The sequence below is a fragment of the Podarcis pityusensis genome (assembly GCF_964106645.2).
Source record: "Podarcis pityusensis genome assembly, chromosome: 1".
NCBI lineage: Eukaryota > Metazoa > Chordata > Lepidosauria > Squamata > Lacertidae > Podarcis > Podarcis pityusensis.
In genome coordinates this window covers 59,689,556-59,709,025 of record NC_138028.1, presented here as the reverse complement: position 1 = coordinate 59,709,025, position 19,470 = coordinate 59,689,556, and the positions used below count along the sequence as shown (strand labels likewise).

The 19,470-nt window shown below is 40.9% G+C and overlaps 1 protein-coding gene across 1 annotated transcript in view; it reads left to right on the top strand.

The window, feature by feature from the left end:
• The window catches only part of NADSYN1 (NAD synthetase 1), a 29,208-nt gene extending 20,644 nt beyond the window's left edge, over nucleotides 1–8,564 (top strand). The window contains exons 16-21 of the mRNA XM_080983321.1: nucleotides 179–285; nucleotides 1,088–1,219; nucleotides 1,974–2,043; nucleotides 2,929–3,057; nucleotides 4,132–4,308; nucleotides 8,103–8,564. Coding sequence (XP_080839447.1) covers nucleotides 179–285; nucleotides 1,088–1,219; nucleotides 1,974–2,043; nucleotides 2,929–3,057; nucleotides 4,132–4,308; nucleotides 8,103–8,156 — 669 coding nt within the window. The 3' untranslated portion in view covers nucleotides 8,157–8,564. The remainder of the gene's footprint in view (nucleotides 1–178; nucleotides 286–1,087; nucleotides 1,220–1,973; nucleotides 2,044–2,928; nucleotides 3,058–4,131; nucleotides 4,309–8,102) is intronic.
• Nucleotides 8,565–19,470: the final 10,906 nt, after the last annotated feature.

Below are 19,470 nucleotides of genomic sequence, written 5' to 3'. Positions count from 1 at the left end.
TCTGCCCACCACAGGCATGTGGCCCCCAGAAGGTTCCCCAGAAGGAAATGTGCCCACAGGCTTTATGTAATTCATACTGTTCTTAATATCCTCTTGCTGAGACTGATCGACCTGCCACAACCTGCCACTTGAGAATTCCTTCTTCCTTAAAACCTGGTTTTCTATATTTGACTTCTAGGCCAGGATAAGAATGGTACTTGCCTACCTGTTTGCGCAGCTGTGCCTATGGAGTCGCGGAATGCCAGGTGGACTGCTAGTACTTGGAACATCTAATGTGGATGAAAGGTATGCATCTTAGGGGTTAGGAATGAAGCTCTCTAAATAACTTCAGTAGATATCTAAAATGCTGATAGAGACAAAAATATCATTGATGGGTTTGGGTTTTGTTACAAAACAGAGTGCTAATCTAAAAAAAAACACAAAAAAACTTGTCAAGTTTTCTTCTGTATTCCAGTTTGGTGCCTTAGCAATCATTTAGTTTACCTGCTCAGCATTTTGGTTTTCTACAATCAGCTTGTGGGTTTTGTTTCTGCTTTCTCATTATCTTTTGTTCCACTTTCGTTAACATCAGTTAAACAGTTACTGAAAACATATACATAACCATTTAATTGGATATAGGAAGTGGATTGAGAAAGTTGTGTGTGTAGTACACACCTTTTACTTTCTCAATATGTTTGCTTAATATGTCTGATTAAAAATGGATGGCAAACTGTACTGAACAAGTAGAGTCCAGTAATTCAGTTATGTAATATCTGTCAACTATTACTCACCATGACGGCACAAGATCCAGCTGTTCAGGGCTGACCGAAAGTGGGAAGTGGGTCATTCCAGGAATACTAAGGTTTCTCATGTTTTGTCTGAAGCAACTAATAGTAGATTCTCCTTCAGTGGAAATTTCAAAGAAAGGAGTTGTTCAGACAGTCATGGTCGTGAATTTCAGTGACTCTACTCTGGATAAACATTAGTTGAACACAACCACTAAAATGTTTATACTTTTGCATGACAATGTGTAAGAATCTGGACCTTTTTCTCTCATTTCCTTTCTGGATTAAATGCAGAGTAAAAATACTTGTGTTCTGTCTGTCAGCCTTCGTGGATATTTCACAAAGTATGACTGTTCCAGTGCCGATATCAACCCTATTGGTGGAATTAGGAAGACAGACTTGATCAGCTTTATCCAGTATTGCATCGATAATTTTCACCTAACGTCGCTCAGAAGGTAAGATGTGCGGTGATGAAGCTTAGGCTTTCCTTTAAACTGGACTACACTCTTGACACCACAAACTCTTCTATGATAGTTGCATGTTAGTATGATTGAAGTCTGACCCCAATTAGGACTTTTGACTAAATTTCAATCCGTTTTTGAATGCCAGCAAGAAACAGTATTGCTTACCCTAAAGAACGATTGTATTTGACAGCTTACTTGACCAATGGGAAATAGTTTCCTGAGGCCAACTGTATTCCATCATCTTGACATTGATTGACAATTTATGTATGCTTACCATTCAGTAGAAACAAAACCACAAAGGAGATAATAGTGGGAGCTGCATGTGACAGACACCTACACTTAAAATAGGTGCTGGGTAATATGTTTTATTGGAAAAAGCCTTCTGTGTATTCCCACAGCAGACATTTTCATGTAACTCAGAGGACCTAAGTAAGATTGAGGCACCTTTACAACAAAACTAGAACTTTATTTGTTTACACTTGAAGGGGGGTTATAGCTTAGTGGTTACCTTTGAAAGGCACAGCACTTTGTTTCAAACCAACAGTCATTACAGAAGATTTAAGATCTTCCTTAACTTCACACTTAAACCTGTCCTTGGAAAGTCATATCTCCCCCTTGATAATTGTTCTGGGGAAAAGGGAACACAGTGAGTCCTTGATGTAAATAAGCTTCCCCCTTGCAAGAAGAGCTAATTCTTCAAAGAAGACAAAAAAACTAATCTGGCTGGATTCTTTTTCTTTTTCAGTGTTGTGTCTGCACCACCAACAGCAGAGTTGGAGCCCCTGAAAAAAGGAGAGGTCACTCAATTAGATGAGGTAAAGAACAGCAACTACAAAAACCCCTTGGAAGCCTGATGTGTAGCTGCTTTTTGTTTGTTTGTTTGTTTGTTTGTTTAATGTTCCTGATTACTCTACATTATGTGTTGGTTTCGTGACTCATGCAGCACAAACAAATCAATGTAAATGTGCAAACATCACATCTTTTCCTGAAATTATTTCTCCAGCAAACCAATAAGGCATCTCAATTATATTGTATTGGACATGATGTCAGTGAGGGAAGCTTCCGCGCAGCCGAGAAGGCTTGGTCTGACAGCTCTGAGTTAGTTTGTGGCAGCTGTGAGAAAGGGAAATTCCGTGGTCTGGATCAATAGAAAAGGAGTTGAAGAGAAAACTGCCAACATCACAGTGTCATCATGCAAATTTACACCACAACTCCTTCAGGAATACAATGTACAATTCTGGTCGCCTCACCTCAAAAAGGATATTGTAGGGTTGGAAAAGGTTCGGAAAAAAGCAACCAAAATGATCAAATGGATAGAGCGTCTCCCCTATGAGGGGAAGTTGCAGAATTGGGGAATTTTTAGTTAGAGAAAAGGTGAGCAAGAGGTGACGTGATAAGAAAATTAGGCATGCTATGGAGAAAGTGGTTTTCTCCTTCAGAAACTCGTTGACATCCAGTGAAGCCAAATGTTGGCTGGATGGGAATAATTCTTTCTGCTTTGCTAGTTTTTTTAAAATTGAAAAGAGTTGCTTCTGTATGTGAAGGAGCATTCAAATTGCTTTTTATTCTGCTGTGTATAAAGAAAAGTCTCTTTTCCTAGCCTCAGAACGATAACAGGGCTACATGTACCATGAGTCTGACTCAGTTGATGGTTGCTCCTTAGGAACTCACGGTTTTTATCTTAATCCATGTGATTTCAGGAAGACATGGGGATGACGTATGCTGAACTCTCTGTATATGGCAAACTAAGGAAAATAGCCAAGTCTGGACCGTACACTATGTTTTGCAAGCTAATCACAATGTGGAAAGATATTTGCACCCCAAGAGAGGTAATGAGAACCCTTGTCCCATGTTGGGAGGTGAGATTTGGGAGTTGGGATGCTGCGGCGATGAGTGACATGATATTTTGCAGGCAGGGTGCTAATGTTGGACATGGTGTTCAAAGGCTGCAGCAATGAAATTGTCAGCTGCAGGAAAAGCTTAATGGCAGAAGGACTTGAGGTTGTTGTTTTCTTTTCTTTTGAGTGTAGAGGAGGAAGAGAATTTCATTTGGTCTGCATTTTTAAGCAAATGCAGGAATTAATTCTCACCTCCCAGACTAATACATTGATTAGAATATAATTATTTTTCAGATGTTGTATTTCTCCAAATTCTATGATACCGTTCTAAGCTCAAACATACCACAATGCATTTAAAAATGCATATTTTATGATGAAATGTATTTTAAAATGTGTATGTTGAGATAAAATACATATTTAAAGTTGCATTTTATTGCATATTTAAATACATTCTTTGTAAAAAAAAAAAAATTTAAGTAGCAGATTATTATGGAAACAGAATAGAACTGATTTATAAATATATATGTGAAATTGACACAGGCTGGAAATGGACTGATGTGTCCATTCCTATTGAGTGCTATATATATTCAGAAGAAAGGAGATTGATGAGTATTTGGAGGAAGACAATTTTATCAATGAATTGGCCCAAGATTGATGCAATATGGGAAGTTGGAGACTTTCTCTTTTTCTGTGTGTGCCAGACAGAATTTGGCCACCATTTTGGACAGAGTCCATTTTTTATGCACATGTCATTGGCAGGTCCTTCAGCACAGATACTGAGGCTTAAGAACTTTATAGATTGTTAAAATTTGACCAAGAATATATAAGGTGAAATCAATTTGACGCTGAGAGATGCAGTGGCATAATTCAGACATCTTGCCAAGTCAGGATTGAGGAAGCTTGGAATCAGTATGTTCTGATACATATTCTGATGTGTATTCTCATTCTCTTGCTGAATCTAGTATGCTATACTAAAAAGATGCGTCTTTTAAGAGCCCTTTTCTCATCTGGGATTCTGATTGCTCTTGTGAAATTTATTCTGAAATTTTGTGTGTTGTACACCAGGTGGCGTCCAAGGTTAAGCATTTCTTCCGAATGTATTCTATCAATCGACACAAAATGACAATTCTCACCCCATCCTACCATGCTGCTGACTATAGCCCTGATGACAACCGATTTGATCTAAGGCCCTTTCTTTATAATACCTCCTGGTCCTGGCAATTCAGGTGCATAGATGAACAGGTAAGTGGGAGCCTGTTCTTTATTTAATGTCAGAGCCCAAGTGCGGGGAACATTTGACCCTCCAGATGTTGCTGAACTGCAACTTCCATCGCCCCCTAGGCCTAGTCCATAGCTAAGGATAATGGGAGTTGAAGCTCAACAACATCTGGAGGGCAACTTTCCATAGTTGTTGCCATCATGATGATGCATAATATACTCAGTATATGTATAATGGAAGTGTGGTTAGTACAGTGGTACCTCAGGTTACATGCGCTTCAGGTTACATACGCTTCAGGTTACAGACTCCGCTAACCCAGAAATAGTGCTCCAGGTTAAGAACTTTGCTTCAGGATGAGAACAGAAATTGTGCTCTGGCGGCACGGCAGCAGCAGGAGGCCCCATTAGCTAAAGTGGTGCTTCAGGTTAAGAACAGTTTCAGGTTAAGAACAGACCTCCAGAATGAATTAAGTACTTAACCCGAGGTACCACTGTAATGTACATCTCCAGTAGAGAGAAAACAATGGCCATTACAAGGAGCTAAAATATTCTATAGAAATGGATGTCAAAATATTGAAGTAGTTAAGTGTTATGGAGACCCTTATAAGCAAGCAGAAGTTCATTTAATGAACGAGCTATTCTTTTGTGCATCTATAGGCACCCTTTCTCTTGAGGTTGGTCAGAATGGCAGACGTTACCATCAAATTTCATAGCCAAGCAGGGATTGGAATCGGGGGTTCTTGGGTCCATGCACAAGAGTTTAGCCCAGAAGTGGAAAACCTGTGGCCCTCCAGCTCCCATCAGCTCCAGACAGCATGGCCAGGGATAAAAAAAGGGGGGATGGGGTCTGTAGTCCAGATTCCTCACTGTTCAAGCCTACACTAGTAATGGGATTTGTTTATAACCATCTAGCTTTCAGAGCAAAGGTTGATGTCTGTGGATGTCAAAACTACCTCTTTAAAGGGGTCCCAAACCCATTTCCTAACTTGCTTTTCTTTTGTGGGGACCATTGGGTGAGGAAGCTTCTGAGCCATTGTCCATCCCCTCCAGTACAGGCAGAATGGATAGCTTTATGTAGCCTTCAATTTTGGGTACATGAGTGGGGAGAAGACATGTGTCTTGCAAAGCTTAGGCTCCCTCCTGAATTTACCTGTAATGAATGTGGTGGGCATTCATGGCCATGCTCCCTCTTTGCCTCTGTCTTTTGCAATACTGTTTCTCACACCTGGATAAATGTGAGCTTACCCCAGCCCAAGGCCTTGATTTAAATTATAATAATAATAAGAAGAAGAAGCTTTTGTGGGGCTTGAACTGGCTTTCTTGCCCAAAGCAAGGTTCATTAGGTTTGTAGCTGAAGTCCTGCTTTGCAGCAGCATTCAGCCTTATCAGTGGAGTTTTAGACCTGGATATGGTTCTGTTCCAAGACAAGGTACTGGAAGGTATGGAAAAGATCAAGCAGGCATCATAATTATGACTTGCTTGTGGTCTTCAGTCACAGCCGTAACATTATTTTAATGTATTTTCTTTTGCTGGACAGAGGAATGTTAACACCTTCACATTTTCCCTGCCAAAGATTTTTACACCTTGGTTGCCTTTAATAGTATGTTTATGCGTGCAATAAAATGCTAATTCCCACCTCCCTGAAATGCCAGACATGCTGTAATAGTATCTGACTTCCTGGAAACGCAAGATAAAAGATGCCATGTGGTCCCTGCTTCTTTTCTTTCTTTCTTTTAAGCATTGTATTGTTTTTCCATCATTTTTTCCACAACGTAGACCTGACCCAGTCTCATTGAAGTCAAAAGGGGGAAAAAAACACCTTACTAGCTTCAGTGAGAGCTCGTTTGGATGTTATTGCGGGGTCATATTTTTAAAATCTTTCTGTGCCTGTAATAATTTATGGGCATGATTAATCGGGGCTTAAGTATCTAATTACCCGGTATATTGGTGTAGTCATTAGCCTTTGCCAGATGCCTAGGCAATATTGCCAGGTCTTGAAGCCTTATGTGGAGCTTGGACTGCGCACAAGTGTTATGCTGGCAGCCGGATTGCTTAACTTAAGCAATTTGAATTGTCAGGAAGGATGACATTCCTAATATCTCATGTATTCAGGAGGCTAGAATTGTAGGGTAGGAAGGGATCCCAAGGGTCATCTAGTCTGGCCCCCTGCAATGCAAAAATCTCAGCTAAAGCATCTATGACAGAACACCAGAATTATTTGTGCTGCCCAGGATCTCTCTTCCCATTCCCTGCCCCACTCACTCACTCACTCAGCTAGTTTCTGGGGCTAAAGCTAAAGCCACATTCCATGTGTTTGCGGACCCCTGCAACTCTTGGTATTTCCCTTTTCACTCCCGGCTACTTCCCTGCCAGTGTCCCTTTGAAGGCCACAACTGGCACAGAGTTGAATTGTTTGTGTGAGTGAGGTGCACATTTTCACACCAAACCATTTCTAGGCCTCTCTTGTGGTCCTTGGGATGCCGTAGAAGGACTGCTGTGCTCTCTTCCCATCAGAGCCATGGAGGGACTTTAAGAGATGTAACTCTGCTGGGCAGGAGAGAGGGAGACACCCTGGTACAGCAATTTCAATTGCAGCTGCTCAGATCCTGAATGCTAGTCTATTTCCTACCACTAGTGTACGAGTACCAGTTATGTGTTGCCACTACAGCCCTATGAAATGTTGAAAGGAAGTACCCATTTAGTGTGGAAACTGGCTCATTGGGAACATGCTCATCATGACGAGGGGGCATGTATAGTGACCATTATGGGAGTTGGAGAGGAGAAAGATGTTTAGTAATAATAATAATAATAATAATAATAATTTATACCCCGCCCACCTGGCTGCTTTCCCCCAGCCGCTCTGGGCAGCTCCCAATAGAATATTAAAAACACCATAAAATATCAAACATTAAAAACTTCCCTAAACAGGGTTGCCTTCAGATGTCTTTTAAAAGTAAGATTGCCTCGACATCTGCTGGGAGGGCGTTCCACAGGTTGGGTGCCACTACCAAGAAGGCCTTTTGCCTGGTTCCCTGTAACCTCACTTCTTGCAGGAAGACAACCACCAGAAGGCCCTCGGAGATAGACCTCAGGCTGAACGATGGGTGTGGAGATGCTCCTTCAGGTATACAGGGCCAAGGCCGTTTAGGGCTTTAAAGGTCAGCACCAACACTTTGAATTGTGCTCAGAAACATACTGGGAGCCAATGTAGGTCTTTCAGGAACAGTGTTATATGGCTTTTTAGTGTCCCTTGGTGAGAACAGACAGGGCAGAGCTTGTGCGATATGAGTTAAGCTATTTTCACGCAAGAGGAATTGCCACAGCCTGCTATGGCAAACAACCTGGGGTGCTTGCTTGCCTTCTCTACCAGTAGTTCTGCTCACAAGGAAGCACCCCAGTCTGCCATTTGGAACAGCATATTGGGTCCATTGACTCACAAAATCATTTCTGTGCTTCTCAATTTGTTTCCCTGCTGCTTGGAATACTGGTTGTGATATTTTACCCACAAGCAAATCTGTTTGTTGGGAGATATTCCAGCTTCCCTGCTTTAAACTGAAGGTTGAGATATGTTTGTCTTCCAAGCAAAGTGTGTTAGGTGACAAGCTTTCAGGAGACACTGTAGAGAAGTCATGGGCTGGAAGGGCTAAGAACCCCACCTGCTGATTCTGTTCCACTTTTTCTTGGAAGAAAAGGCCACAAGGGTTGGGGAGCTGATGCAGTTATTTGTGCATAACATATAATTCAGCTCTTAATTGGAGTTTTGTCCTGCCTGGATCTTGATGAAAGGTTAAATGGTTGCTTGAACTTCTGATTTACAGGTTTCAAAAGTAGAATCCAAGGAAGTGAACTCCAAGCTTGAAGAAGTGGCTTGATTCCTCTCACTCTTGTTGATATCTTGAAGATCAGAAGTTCTGCAGGTTCCCTGAATTATTTTCATCATTATTTTTGATTATGTTACTGATTTATGTTACTGTAATATCAACAGTAGTAAACAATTCAAATTGAACACATAAAGTATGATTATGATTATAAAATTGTTCCAATTACACAGTTTAGTATGTTGTCTTGGTTTCTGATTGTCTCTTTATTAAGGACATTTTAGTCCTTGTTTTGAATCATCCCTCTCCACAGTTTGACATGAGATAGTCTCAGCTGTTTTTTTAAATCAATAGCTTTTATTTTTTTTAGAAAAATCAACAGTCACGAATAATAAATTAAACTAAATGTTTAAACAGAAAAGAATAAAAAGCACTGACGCAGAATAAAATTGCAGAATTGAATTGAATCAGTCTATTTTCTAAGAAATTGCTCTTGCTGTCATGAACCTGTGAGATTATAGAAGCGCCAAGTTTACGAATTCTAAAGTTGGTCAGACTCTTCACTATAATCAGTAACATGTGCAGAATTAAGACCAACAAAGTAATAATTCAGTTGCACTTTTTGTATACATTAAAGATTTAAGATGGATCAGCAACATCTTGGATGACTGTTCCAAAACTTTGGTTACTTACGGGTCATATAATATGGTTTGGCCATTTAAGTTGCCTGGATTTATTGCAGTGTTCTGGCTGGGGTGGCAACTTTTAGAACACGAGTAGTAGCTGTGTCTGAGGTTTTGGATGAAACAAAAAATGTTCAATACTTGGAAACCATTGGAATATATGGAAATAATTAATATGACCAACACCAGTCATAGCAACTCAATCTTTAGTTTGGGAAAATATTTGCTCCTCTAATGAACAGTCTGCATATGATTTTTCTCTTTTAACTTGTTGAACTGAAATCATAAAATTTTACAGTCACTGGCACATGTGGACGTGAAAAATGATTTTTTTTTTTCATTTTACTGTGCAATAAATTCACATTTTAATGAATCTAATTGGCTCTGTTTTTATTTTTCATATTTTTTGTTATTTACATAGGTTTAACTGCTCTGGTCTGGTGGCTAGGACAGCAAATAGAGGCCCTGATTAAGCCTGGTAGTGGAGTATGTGATTAACTTTAAACACGGATATAATCCTGCTGACGTCAGAATGGCCTAAACAGGGACTTCTGGGTTCTTTGCTTGGCACTTTTGATATTTAATAATATAGTTAAACATTAAAACCCTTGAGAGCTTGCCCTTGCATTGCATTTTTGCATTGCTACCTAGGGTAGTTCCCATCTGCCTCCATGTTTATGTTACAGTGCTTATCTGTGATGAATTTTACGTAGTAGTTAGAGGCTAGCATATAAGTTACTGCCTTTTAGTGACAGGTCTGGTGGCTTGATTTGGCCCCCAGGTGCTTCATCTCTGGCTGCCAGCACAGCCACATCTCTCTTCCCTCCTACTCTAACCATCTGCCTACCCTATTCTGTCCCTTAGCTTTTCATTTCCACTAAAAATTGGTTCAGCCCAGACTCACCTCTGTAAGAACTAGGCTTTAGAACACCATATATCATGCAAGAAAACATCATATGCTTTGGAGACAAAAGGAAAGTCTCTCCACAGTGGGTATGAATTCAGTTCATGGCCTTATTTGTGAATGAACACCAGGGACTGTAGACTGGACAACCAGATTCTGAAGAAAAACAATTTGTTACTGGACTTTTCCAGAGAATTTATGTAGAAGGTTTTGCTTACCAATAGGCTTGGGGGGGGGGATCCGGTAAGAGTCTTTATGCTTAAGTAAACTTCTGTGTTGGCAGAATATGGTTGTGCAAGTCTCCCCACACACAGGAAATGGGGCAAGACTGTGGAACAACTGAAGATTTAGAAAAGAGCCAAGTTCTCACAGTAGGAGTGGGGAGCTTGGAGACTCGAAAAGCATTTCAAAACCCACTGAGAGATCATGGTATAGAGTTTGTCTGTTTGTTCATAATATGTACATAAACAGGAAAGAGATGATGAATAACAAAGCTCCCATTTAAACTAAACTCCGTCTTTTCAGGGTTGCCCATTCTCGGCCTGAATGGTCTTCTTGTCCCTTGTAGAATTGTGTAGAAACTAATCTGTGGCTTCTAAACCATCATGCTCCATACTTGCCTATTTGCCACACTTTAAAAAAAAAAAGACAGTGGAGTTACTTTGACAGGAGGAGACAGGTTTGGAATGTCTGAAAAGCTTTGCAGTTCCTGTACCCATAATACTCTCCCTCCCAAGTAACTCCACATATGAACACTCATAAGTTGGCCCATTGAAATGCTGCAAGCCTTATTGGGATGGATTCCAAACAGCTTCTCCCCAGGGTCACATTTAATGTTGTGAGTGACACTGGTCCATGCGTGTATTAGGCTAACACATGAGAAGGGCATTTTCAAATTCTTGGGGACTGATGTTACAGAGATGTAACAGGGCTTTAAATGCCAGAAGCAGATTTTAGCAACCGCTGTGCACAGCCTGTAATGCTCAGATTGGTCCTTGCTTTTCACCTGCACACCTACTCCACATGTCTAAATCCCCATGTTGATTGCGTTTACACTGATACCTCTGCAGTCAGCCAGGCACCCTTGTATGTGGGACCTGCCGGTACCTCATGCAATTGGCACACACACCTGGCAAGGACTTTTGTCTCTGCTTCTTCCATATTTAATGCCTAGAGAGCTGGGATATGGAAGCAGTCATTCATATTCATTTGCTTTTTGGTCTTCATCAAATAAAAAACTTGTCAAAAATGTTTAAGAGGTGATGTGCCAGAACTATGAAAGGGGGGGGGGGAATGAAATGGGTCTTTTATGTCTAAGAATAGCCCAGATGTGTGAAATGTTTGCTTCAGGAGACTGTGAGCAAGTGCTCCCACCAAAATTTCCACAGTCACTTACACAGACTGTAAGTCATAAGGTGGTCATATGACACCATTGTTTGGCTATGCTGTCTTCCTGGAATTGACCTCATTACATTTTTTAAAAATACGTTGCATTCTGAGACACTTAAGATTCATATAAAGCTAGATTCTTTTGAAAGTTCCATAAGTCTCTCCTCTTGGCTCTCCCTCGCTGTTTTTAGCTTACTCGCACTAAGGTTCACAGTGTCATCTGTGTCTTGCAAGTGTGTGGCCTAAATTATAGGAAAAGGGGAATGAAATAGTCTCTCTTGATTTTTTTTAGGGGCCTGGAGGCCAGCTAATTTTTAACGAGGGCTATATTTTTTAGCTGAATAAGGGTAGAATAGCCAGCAATGTTGGCCCATATGTATGAGCTGAGACATAGGCAAAAAGCTCATTAACCCTCTTTCCCCCCCATTGTGAACAGAAACAGAGGCACTGACTTCGTTTACTTCAGTGCCTCACGGCCATTTTCTTATGTCTTGGCATGAGCAAAAGAGTTTTTGGCTGAACTAAAAACAATAAGCCTTGTGGCAACTTGGAAGGCTGTTTTGGTTTGCTCATCTCATAAGTTTGTTGACTGGAAAAATAGCCTTTTGGGTAAAGAGATGCCTTTATCTGTTCCTGCAGTGGTTGGAGAAAGGATTTAAGTGCCTTCTGCCTTTGTCTCTGCTTCGGAGGAAGTGGCTGGTGTACATAATGGGGGCTTGGGATTAGGTAGGAGCTATGCAGAGGGTGAGAGAGAGAACTTGGAGAGAGGCTGGATCTAGGCCTTAATTTATCAGCTAGTGAACACTGAAACAAGCACATTTTCCCTTAATGTGGCACCTGTGCTAGCCGTGATCTGGTGTGAACACCGCACTGTTCCATCCTCATGTAATAGCTGATACAGTCTCACTGCAAGTGTTTGCGTATTTTAGATTAGGGTGTATGCTGCAGTGCTAGATTATAAGAGTTCCAAGCCCTCATGAAATGGCAAACCACACTTTTGGGGGCGGGGGCAATGTGTTTGAGAGATATGGTTGCTGAACAAAAATAGTGAGAGATCCTGAGAGGCTTAAAAAATGTATTCTATGATAAACATTTTAAGAATAATCTTATGCCTTCTAGAAGTAAAGGATAAGAACATAAGAAGAGCTTGCTGGGTCAGGCCAATGACTCATCTAATTTAGCATTCCAGACCCTCCAAGTGTCCCTATTTTCCAAGGACGCCCCTAATTTAGAATAGCCGTCCCAGTTTCTGATTCGAACCCGGAATATCCCACTTCTCCTTAGGATGTCCCTATTTTCATTGGAGAAATGTTGGAGGGTATGGAGTTATCCAAACCCCGAGCTGTCTGAAGGCAAGCCTGTATCGAGAAGGTTTTTTTTTAATGTTTAATGTTTTGTTATGTTTTTATATGTGTTGGAAGCTGCCTACAGTGGCAGGGGCAACCCAGTAAGACGTGTGGGGTACATATAGTAAAATTATCATTTTGGAATGGGACGTCCCTATTTTCATCAGAGAAATGTTGGCGGGTATGGCATTCTGTCCTCACAGTGGTTGACCAGATGGCTGAGGGAAACCAGATTGTGGTTTCCAGCAACTGGTATTCAGAAGCATTGCATAGCCATCATGGGTGGTAGCCATTTATAGCCCTGACCTCCATGAATTTGTGTAATCCTGTTTTAAAGCCATCCAGTGCCTCCTGTGGGAGGGAGTTCCATAGTTTAACTATGTACTGTGTGAGGAATTGTCTAATGAGGGCCAGAGCAATGTGTACCGGAATTTATATCTTGCAGGTACCCATAGCTGTGATACAGTTACCCACAGATCTAGTGGTCACACAAAATGACCACTATCAATGAAATCCTGTGTGTTTCTCCTCAAAAGTGCCATAGACTTGACTTGGGTAAATGTGTACAGTATAGGTCACACAATACATTTTAAATCATTCCCACTAGTGTCTGGTTCTTTGCAGCAGCAGTAGCCTATTTGCATGCAGCAGTTTGCAGTGTAGATGGAAGGATTCTGTCCCAGACCATAAGTGAAAGAGAGTTTCTTTTGGTGGTGTAGGCAAAATCTCCTGCCTAATCCGTCCCCTGAATGGCTTGTTGTGAGGAAAAAGTGGCTGAGCTGCAGGAGGGCAACAATATCCATGTAGTGAGTCCTTATGTGCACTTGGCTCTTACTTTAATTCTAATTGTTTTCAGACACAAAGGATTAGGAATGAGTAAATAAGATTTTACTTATCCCCTTTGAAGGGTCAGCAATTAAGAACCAGCCTCTGAACCTGATCTTTTTTTTTTTTTTTTTTTAATGATCCTGCAGCTTGAGAGCTGCTTTGTGTAACTAGAGGCTTGCAAAAGTGAAAAAGCATGGGGCTTAAGGTTACCTGCTACTAAAGAAGGCTTTCCCTGAAGTATGGTCCAGTCATTTTATGGCCATACCAAGGACCACCTGAAGTCTTGTGCCAGCCTTGGGGCTGGCAAACCTGTGGCCCTCCAGAAGTTGCTAAACTGCAACTCCCATCATCCTTGACTCCTGGCCATGCTGGCTGGAGGAGATGGGAATTGGAGATCAACAACACAGGGCCACAGGTTCCCCACCTGACTTAGATAGTCTCTCTGTGTGTGTCTCCCTTTTTTGTTCTCTTGCAAAGAAGAAGAATTCAGAGACAGAAGTTTAGTGTTTTGTTAATGTCCTCACTGTGTGTCTTCAAGATAAAGAAGGAACATAAAGTTCTCCTGATAATCTATTTTTGGGCAGTCCAATTAGTTGCTTGCTACTGCTTTTGTACTAGAGAGCAGTTTATCCTTCCTATCAGCTAAGGCGATACCTGGTCTGTTCTCCTGGTCTCAGATGAGGCAATAATTGTTTAACAAAGGTGTTTTTTTTCAGTCAACAAATGTATTTTATGAGGATGGCCTAATAAAGATACATGTAAAGCTGTTAAGTCTTTAAAATACCACAAGACTTTGTTGGCTTTGCTGCAGCAGATTACCGTAACTTGGCTGCCCTGCTGGGAGATACGCACAATCACTTTTAAAGGACATGGTTTTTCACAAACCTCCCAACACCTGCTTCTGTCAACCACACCCAAGCAGTGTTAGAAATCCCACTGTTTCTTCCTTTGCTGAAAATTAATGTCACCTTACACATTCCAAATCATCAAATATAATGTCGGTCTCTTTAAGCCCATGTTGACTTAAAAATGCATATGTAATAATGCCTCATCCCATTTCTTTTATTCCTCCTCCTTTCAGGGCTAATATTAGCCTGTTTCTAGCACACATATATATATATTTACTTCTTGAGATAGTAGACTTTAAAAAAGGTGGAGGCGGAGAAGCTGACTTTACATAATGGCTCTCATACATGCATCACAAATTATTCAGTGGTACCTTGATTCCCAAACTTAATCCGTTCCAGAAGTCTGCTCCAAAACCAAAGTGTTCTAAACCCAAGGCGTGCTTTCCCATAGGAAGTAATGCAAAATGGATTAATCCGTTCCAGACTTTTAAAAACAACCCCTAAAACAGCAATTTAACATGAATTTTACTATCTAACAAGACCATTCATCCATAAAATTAAAGCAATAATCAATGTACTGTACTATAAAAAAAGACAGTATTGTAGATGGTAGAAATTAAAATTTATTTATTTTCTTACGTGCACTGATGATAGTCATTGTTTGGATGGAGGGCTTTTATCCATTTCCGCAGTTGCACAATCAATCAATCAATCATTCATTAGCTGAACTGGGTTCCACACTGTCACAAAAACGGAGTCACAAGCCACAGTCACAAGTCAGTCCCATAAAACGAAGAACAAGTCACAGTAAAAAAAAAAAAAGCCGCACAAACAAAAATGCAAAAAAATAATAATAGCAAAAACAAAATCTCCAAATATCACCTCTGTGTCGTGTGGGTGCTCAGGACTCAGCAGCCAACAGACTCAACAGGAAGCCTCTGATTAGCAGTGGGGAACTCAATTTACAAACGGAACACACTCAACAGGAAGCGGAACATGTTCCGCTTCCAAGGCAAACTTCACAAACCAGAACACCTACGGTACTTCCGGGTTTGCAGCCTTCTATTTCCAAGTTGTTCATAAACTAAGCTGTTCTAAAACCAAGCTACCACTGTAATGGTCTGTGCAAAACAAAGCCCAAGTGAGACTTTTGCTCCCTTCCTTTCATTTCCCTATGCAATAACATCTCCTGAGTTACAAATAGGGTGGTTGTGTGGCATTAGACAACAATGGTATTAGGCTACAATGTGTTTGAGAAAAGCCCCACAAATGGTGTTTTCAGAATGGTGCCGTACTTGAATTAAACACCAAACTTCCTGCAGATTATCTGGTTACCAAAATGTAAAAAAAAAGCCAAGATCTAGTTTACATCAGAAAAGCTGTTCCTTAAAATATCAAATAATTAAATATTAAATAACCTGCGTTCCCCAAAGTTATAAGAAGTTTCAGGGTTGACACTACTTGGTAGTGTCTTTGTAATATTTATTTTTAAATGTACAAGCTGCACATATTTGAAGCAAACAGGTACTCCAGCAGCTGACAGCACAGCCGCTAAATCTTGCATCAGATTCTGACTTCACCAAACTCCAAGCTCTCTTTCCCTCTTGTGATTGCTTCAAAACCGTACTCTGTCCCCTCTCAGTAACTGAACATTGTTACCTTTCAAAGTCAGATTACATTCTGAACACTGGGCAGAGATCCCCAAATATCAAGAGAACCACTTCTCATTGATGAAATCTTGACTGGTTATCAGGCCACCAGTGTAAGAGTATTTTTACTCTTGTGTGGGTTAAAAAAAATAATCATTACCTAATCTGACCTGTAGCTGAACTCTTCCTCAGTAACTTCTCATTATAACTTATTTCATAATGAACGAAGAAAACTCCACTACTAACTCCCACAATATAACCCATGTCCAGCAGTAAACTTTTTTTTAAACTCCTAATTATTGTGTAAGTTATCATGGGAACAATGATGTCATCATTTATAAACCAATAGCCAAACTATGATTATTGCATGGAATAAAACCACTATAGGCCTAATTACTAATGGGATTTTGGCTATTATATAAGAAAAAAATGAATTTAAAATGCCAGAAAGGAAAACCTAAGAGTTTCTCACCATGTACAGGCTTAAACTTACTCAAATTTTATTACAGTGGGAAGAAATACTAGCCTGACACATTTGAAATTAATGGTCCTTATTTGTTTCAGTGAATGGGTCCATTTTGCTTTTCTGTTAGATCAGATTTAAATAAGAAAAATCATTTATAGTTACTTAAACTAATTTGGATCTCAATGATAACAAATGTCTAGAAAGCAAAATGAGGCTTCCCTAGTTTGATATTAAAATATTGTTAGCTAAAGGTCACACAAGATCTCAGTGAAGTTCTGAAAGGCAAAGTTTTTTTTGTTTTTACTTTGGCAGTATAGGAATTAAGATATATTACCAGATTGTTTAGCCACTCACAATTATTTTTTAAAATCCTACCTCTTGGGAGCATTATTATTTAAAATTTGTGGTAACATGTGCTTTACCATTTTTGTTCCACTAATTTTCAAAAGACCCCTGCAAAATGGATCATGTTTCCAATTTTCTAGATGGATAAGAGGCAAATAGCTCATCACTCTGCTGCAACCAGGCGCTTAATACTAATTTTATAATGAAGCTATTCATTTTTCTTATTGCAAAAGTTGTTTTTCCAATTCCTTTTAAATTATTGAATATTACAGTTCCATTCTTTTGAAAGTTGCATTTCTTATGGAATCAGCATCCTACTTAGATGAGGGATAAACTGTTTAAGACAGAGGGTTGAATCCAAATAGCCTTACTCTGAGTCGACTCATTAAATTAATTGATATGACTAAATTAGGCCCCTTAATTTCAGTTTCATTGCGTCTGCACTGAGTAGGGCTTATTTGGATACAACCCAGAGTCAACATTTTCTATGCAAGGGTGATGGATATAGACATAGTAGCATTTTCACTTTGAGTTATGCGTCAAAGAGGTGTGCCAGGTTTTCTGTCATGGTAATTTATTGATAGACAGTGGGAAACAGTATGGTGAAAAGAAAAATGGGATAGTAGAGTTTGAACCAGTTGAAAATAAAGTATGAACATATATCATTCAGAAATATTAGCTTGCAAATTATCATTGTTTCCTGACACTTCAAAAATATAGTTTCAATAGTGGGAACGTACACAGATCATCAAAATACTCCAGGTTGGACTCTTTTGCCTGAGTTAGTTTGACCACCTTTATTAACATGCTAAAAACATTGAAATGTGTGACAGATTGTGTGGTTTAATGCTCATTTGTTTGTGGGCACCATGATGCTGGTTATGGAAGTAAAAATTTGTTCTATTTTGTTTCTACTGTGGCCATATAACATTTTGCTGTTTTTTTCCTTGCATTTGTTTTTTTACACCTTTTGCCTGATCTATGCATTAAACCAAGTTTTTATCTTTTTGTTGCTGACTTCTATGGCTTGGATAATTTGTTCTCCTTATGCTGGCTGGATACCCTTGTAGGAGGTAACTGCATAGTAATGCTTTACAATGTTGCCCAGCATAAGCAACAGCAACAAAAAAAGGCTGGCATATAGAATTGTATCTGTGGACATAGGATAAAAATCTGAATGAGATCATCTTTATTTGGATGAGTTCACCTTCGTGAATGGAATGCTTTTATCATCCTAAAAGCTTAGGCAATGAAAATGCTGGCAGCTGAAGAAACCTGAAAAGCTGAACATGGAAAAACTACTCACTGATTCACAATCCATTTTGAAAGAAGGAAGCTTTTGAATTAATTAAAATCCTATATAATAATGTTGAACAAAACCACTTTGCATGCAAGGACAAGTGTGATCAGTGAGAAATGATTGCCAGGGCTCCCATACCTTTGACAGGAAATTTCAGCAGAAATATACTGGGCCGAGCATTCTCAAGAAAACAGCAGTAAAAGGGATAATGTGTGGAATTTAAAGTACCGGTAATTCATTCTGCCATAGCCTTAGAGAGTTTGGTAAAGTTTCCTTTTGGGAAACCACCACAATTTAATGCCCAACTAAGGGTGACATGTGTGAAAATGAAATATATTGTTGCTAAAATTAAACTAATGGAAAAGTTACTAACTGACATTACCTTCAGTAATAACTCAGCAGCAAACTTCTCCAGTTACACACACATAAATGACATCCAGTGCGTGTTTAGAGCGCATCTTCCTCTGAAGAACCCTCCCAGAGCTACCATTCCCAACACCCCTAAACCAACCAGTTCTCAGGGGTCTTGGGGGGGGGGAGTCATGTGCTTGAAATTCATGGTTTAGATCTGCTCAGAGACACAACTAATGAGCACATAACTCGTCTCTATTCACTCCCATTTAGTATACAGTTGCTCCTCTAGCAGCGCAATCCTATGCATGCTTGCTCAGAGTAGTCAGTCCTAGAGTGTTCAATGGGGCTTACTTACTCCCAAGAAAGCGCTCCTAGAACTGCAATCCCAGACACATGCACAAAGGGGTAAGTCCCAATGAACACAGTGGGATTTACTACTGCAGACAGGTTTGGGACTGCTGTTAATGTGTGACTGGGGCAGCACATCGCTGCGGCAATGATATCTACCCTATTGAATTAAGTCGGTCGGCGGATGAGTGGGTGGGTACCTGCATTATAGGATGGAGCAGATACTTATACGGAGGTTAACACCCCCTGTTGAATTCGCCACTGACTGGCTGGGGGTATACAGCTGTGCGGGACTGCAGCTTTCTGCCTTTAGCCACACGACGAGAGTTCCTCTGAGCATGAACAGAAAGCACCTCCCAGCACCGCCCGCCTGGAAGCATCTGGGAAGTTGCACCCGCGTTTTAACGCAGGCCTGAGCTCCGGAGCAACTCTCTTTGAATCACAGAATAGAACGGTAGAGTTGGAAGGGACCGCGAGGGTCATCTAGTCCAACCCCCTGCAATGCAGGGATCTTTATTTGCCACATGCTCTATAGACCGAAGATTCTTCGGATCAGGGGAGATCCCGCGGGTCTGGCCCTTTAGTCCCCCTCTCAGCAAGACCAGAAACGCACGGGAGTTCGACGGCCGCGCAGAAGAGGAGCGCCCGCGGCTTAGCAGCGCTGCGAAACGGGCGAACCGCGCGAACTGCCCCTTCTCTCCCCCCCGCGGAGGAAGCCCCGCCCCGCTCCTGACTATTGGGCGCCACAGCCGGAGCGGCACTGAGGCGACAGCCCACCCTGTGGGGAAGCGGCTCCTCCCCCCGCGCGGCGCGGACGGAGCGCCCCGGGCTCCGCGCCAGAGTCCCGCCCCCTCGGCTCGCCCGGCTGCCTCCGCCTCCTCCAGCTTCGGGAGCCGCTTCCGCTCGCC